Source organism: Manacus vitellinus, unplaced genomic scaffold (genome assembly GCF_001715985.3).
Source record: "Manacus vitellinus isolate BGI_N305 unplaced genomic scaffold, ASM171598v3 scaffold_58_pilon, whole genome shotgun sequence".
In the NCBI taxonomy this organism is placed as follows: domain Eukaryota; kingdom Metazoa; phylum Chordata; class Aves; order Passeriformes; family Pipridae; genus Manacus; species Manacus vitellinus.
In genome coordinates, this window is record NW_021940671.1 from 1,053,127 (window position 1) to 1,057,934 (window position 4,808).

A 4,808-nucleotide genomic window follows, 5' to 3' on the forward strand; every position below is an offset into this window, starting at 1 on the left:
AATAAACCAGGGGAGAACAACTTTATTTCTTCACAATCTGAATAACATCCTCATCTTCAAGGGTGTGGTCCTTACCAACTTTTTGAGGGTTGTGTTTAACAGATGAACCCCAAACCAGTGCACTGAAAGGAGAAGAAAAATCCAATTTAAAAAGCTCAGAAGTATGATATGCAAGCAGCAGAGCAGCAGCTATTTCTGTCACAAAGCTAATACAGAAAGCAATGCTTCAGAGCTATTTTTATTCTTCTGCAAGTACCTGGCTGAGTGGTCTGTGAACCAGGGTACAAGCAGATCAAAACAAAATATGAAGTTATCCAAAGTACCCAAGGGCACGGGACAATGGCCTGTAATGCTGCATCTAACACTACTTTCAAATACAAAGGAAAACATTTTCCCCATAAAGGAAATGCATGCAGAAAAGAGTATATAAACATCAAATACAGCAATTGAAGTGTAATTGTCAGAGGTAGATCAACATTAAAAAAAAAACTTTAAAAATCCTGTTTTCCCTTCAAGTTTACAACAGAACGAAATAACATTCCAGGATGCAGATTGTTTCCTGTTCTCTATAAATCAGTCTTTTACAATAACACTTACTATTTAAAGTCTTTAATGAGATTTTTGTGGATCTTCATGCAAAAATCCTCCACTGTTGTCTTGCAGTAAGGTAGTACCACAGGAGAGGTGTAGTCTGGGAGCTGCCCCTTGGGTTTGGTGTAGCTGTGACACAGATGGAACAGTCAGTCAACACCAAAACCTCCCTTCCCAACCCATTTCATCAGCCATTTGTGCTGTCAGCCCAGGGGCTCTGCCAAGCTCTGTTATTTCAGTGGTGACAATGGATATGCTGTGAAAGGTTTGGTGTTTCTAAGCTGAAAATGCATCTGGGCAGCCAGTGGGTTCTCCCTTGTAATGCAAAGGTTTCTCACTAGTGAGCTTTCTGTGGGTGCTTAAAAAAAGGTGGAATGGGAATAACAGATGGAAAAAAACATCTACAGTATTATGGTTCTGACTTGTGATTTTTTTTTCTGTGAAAAAAAACCTGATGAAGTTTATAGCCCAGATACCTAGACACTAAGTCCATTTTGACAACAGATTTTATATTATCACAATATAGGTGTAAATTTAAAAGGCTACAATTACTGTATTATGAGTATGAATAGATTAATTCATAAATTCATCCAAAAATGCATTAGAATTGTGATGTAAACCTGGAATAACCTGCAGGAAAAATATCTCAAATTCTAGATGAAGAACTAAGTTCTGTTAAGAGAGCTGAATGCATGACAGACTGAAAAGACGACTACCTCTGGAATTCACAATTTTACACTAAGTTTGACTAAAATTCCATGTTTTCAGGAGTTTTTTTAAGATGTCCTTGTTTAATTCCCCTACAAGTTCAAAACAGCACTTGTGGCTGTCAGACAAGAGGAGCCCAATTTGCACTTTACGAAGCAAACATAATTCAGCTTGTAGAAAACCATCATCAAACTCATTCAATCCATTCTTGAGACCTTTTTCAGTCTCAGCCTTACACTGAACTCCACAGCAGTTGTGACTCACATTCGTACAAGCTTCAAGTAGTCCCAAATTTTCTCCAGCAGATCATCAAAGTTCCAGCGATGATGAGCAGATATTGGCACACAGTGGGGTACTTTGTAAATAATATCTAGTTCCTCAATGGAAATTTGGTCAATTTTATTTAGGACATAAATGCATGGGATGTAGACCCTGCAAAGAGAAGGACACAGTTACAGCAGCCCGGCAGCAGCACCCTGCTACCTTCCTTGGGAAGAAACAGTCATTTAAAAAAGCATAAGCTGGCTCAGCTTCTGTGGGAAGCAAGCATGAGGGACAATTCTTTTTTTTTTTTTTTTGTAATACAAACTGCAGTTGCACCAAAGGCAGAGCCCAGCAGTACCTGTTTCCTTCAACCACGTCGATCAGGTCGTCGGCCGTGGCATCGCTGCGCAGAGTGACGTCGGCGTTGTGGATTTTATACTCTGCTAAGATGCTCTTCACTGTTTCAGTGTCCAGCTCGCTCTGAGGACACTGAGCACAGACAGGCACAGGATTAGAGAATGGAAGTTCACAGCCAAATCAAGTGTTATAATTCACAGTGCTGTCACCCAGCAACCGCTGCGTATGGATTACGAGAAATAAGGGCTGCGTTTTGAGTTACTGGACTTGACTCTGATTTCATCAAAGCTACTCTGAGGAGAGGGGGAAACACATTTAAATCCTAAAAGCTTTGATTTTATTAATGCCCCACTGAGAGCTGCAATCAGACATTTCAGAAGCAGTTTCCTGTCAATCTGGGACTAGCTGCAACACAAACCCACATATCTACCAGTTTAGTGCCCAGATAAGTACACATTAGGGACTCAGAGCCCAGAGTTCTGATTTTTGGTATCTCTGGATATTTCTGTGCTTTTGAAGATTCAGTGGGAAATGGGAAATGGGGAGTAGTCCAGGTTGTAAGGCCCAGAACTCTGAGCAATCTTCTCCAGAAGAATCCTGTAGCTGCCAAGTGAGAGGCAGTTTCTGCACACTCTCCTTTGGACCTCAAACTTTAAAGTGTAGAAATAGACTGAGCCTCTGATTTGGGGGCCAGGAGGTGGTCAGGCTCCAGGAGAGGTGTGGATGGCCTTCAAGGAAAGTAACTGACTGTAGCACAGGACAGCAATTCACAGCACAGCTTTGTCCCAGGCATACCATCAACTGCAAAGGCCTTTTTCTTCAAGCAATTTGTTTTTTAATTTTGGTTAAAGAAAACTTTCAACTTACTGTGGCTGTAAGGTTAATGCCTCCTTTATCCTTTTTTTTAAAGCCAATATTGGGGGGCTTACTATTCAGACGAATTCCAAATCCCTCCAGTTCATTCTCTATGATTTTCTTGTGGCCAAGGGGTTTCAGCACGTCCAGAACAATCAGAATGAGATTACAGGTTCGAGCAACTACGAACCAGAAAAAGAAAGTCATCTCTCAAAAAAGCACACTGACACAACCTAAGACAACCAAAATCTGGCTCAGTGGACTGGTGACAATAGGAAACCTCTGAAGGCCAGCACATTGCTTATTTTTAAATTCCAGTGAAGACTTAAGTTCACTGTGCTGTCCAAGTATCACTGATAGACAGACCCTTACATGTTGTAAGAATCACAGAGGTTGGAAAAAATCTTCCTTCCTGTCTCCATTCAGACCCCAGATTGACGATAATAAGCTGAAGAAATTAAGACAAAAGCCTTGTTGCAAAATTGCAAATGTACTTCCACTGCAGTGCCAACACAGAGCAGGAGCTTGGCAAGTGCACAAAGCCAGAACTGAAAACAAAACAAAATGAAAGCAGCTACTACTCCTCTGCAGGCAGCTCAAGTCCAGCAAACAATCCAGATTTTAAAGACAGCAGAAACAGTGATTCAACCCTTCCTTCTCCTGTGCTGTGTTAAATGAACCACTGATATGCTGCTGTCTCCAGCTCCAGCTCCAACTCACCTGCAATGACCTGCCGTCCTCTGCCTTTACCATCCTTGGCACCTTCAATAATTCCTGGCAGATCAAGCAGCTGTTTGTTCACAGGAAGGAAAGTATAACATGAGAAAAATATTCTTCTTCATTGACAAAATAAATACTACTTTTACCTTTCTCCTAAACCAGCTGACTCTACTGCAAATCTGAACAGAATTCAACAGGATTGTTTCCCCTTTGGCTCTTATATATTGTATTATCCCATGTATTGGTACAGTGGAACAGATCATCTCATAGAAAGTATAAGAACTACCACAGGAGCTTCTTCCCAGAGCAAAGCAAAAAACAAGGAAAAATTATGGAAATGTTTCCAAGGTATTCTCAAGCACTTTTATATGTCACTTCTACCCCATTAATGCCAGGCCACACCACTCAGCCCTCACAGCATCTACAGAGCCCATTTACCCTCACAGAGTCAAGGAGATCTCACCTGTATCTTTGCTCCTTTGTACCTGATGACTCCAGGCACAGTGGTCAGTGTGGTGAATTCATATGCTGCCACTTCAGAGTACACACCAGCAAGGTTACTTAGAAGAGTAGATTTCCCCACTGATGGAAAACCCACAAACCCAATTCGGGCATCTCCTGTCTTTGCAACATCAAAACCTGCAAATAAGGAGCAGAAATATTTGTCCAAACATGGACATTTTTTGTCTTCTAATGTTCTGGACAGCAGTCCTGCTATTATTTTTAATACTGTCTGAGCAAAAGCCAAGTAAGTTTTCCTACAAGGAGGATGAGGGTGTGAAAGAGAGTCACAATCTTTATTTATTACCTTGCACCCTTTTGTCTCCAGAACACTCCATGGCATGTACCTGTCAATAAACTGTTGTCTGAAAGGCTTCCCAGTGGACTAGACTTGACTTTGTAAGTGGAGCATTTCCCTTAAGCACTGAGCTTAGACAATTCACACCTTTATATATAAAAACGGGTGGCTGCTGCAAGGTGCTTCTTCATGTAAAAACTTTAAGGCTTCTGCAAATACAATACTATATCAGCCAAAATGAGAAGCACTTTCCTTTACACTTCAGGAAGGGCTGCCCTTCAAAGTCCTCGGGCCACAAACCCTGGCACAGATCCTGTACCAGGAAGGACAAGAGGGAGAGGAAGGTACACGTTGCTCAGAGAAGCTGTGGCTGCCCCATCCCTGGAGGTGTCCAAGGCCAGGCTGGATGGAGGCCTGAGCAACCTGACTTAGTGAGTGGCATCTCTACCCATGGCAAGGGGTGGAACGAGATGATCTTTAAGGTCCCTTCCAACCCAAACCATTCCGTGATTCT

At 41.9% G+C, this 4,808-nt stretch overlaps 1 protein-coding gene across 1 annotated transcript; it reads right to left on the bottom strand.

Moving 5' to 3' along the window:
* Positions 1-2: 2 nt before the first annotated feature.
* DRG1 (developmentally regulated GTP binding protein 1) lies at positions 3-4,354 on the bottom strand. The gene is made up of 7 exons (XM_029963316.1): positions 3,959-4,354; positions 3,496-3,565; positions 2,788-2,957; positions 1,922-2,052; positions 1,564-1,731; positions 598-720; positions 3-122 (listed from the first exon to the last, which is right to left on the bottom strand). Exons 1-7 carry the CDS (start codon positions 4,337-4,339, stop codon positions 23-25), a joined length of 1,143 nt encoding a protein of 380 aa, XP_029819176.1. The 5' UTR covers positions 4,340-4,354; the 3' UTR covers positions 3-22.
* Between the last annotated feature and the right edge of the window lie 454 nt (positions 4,355-4,808).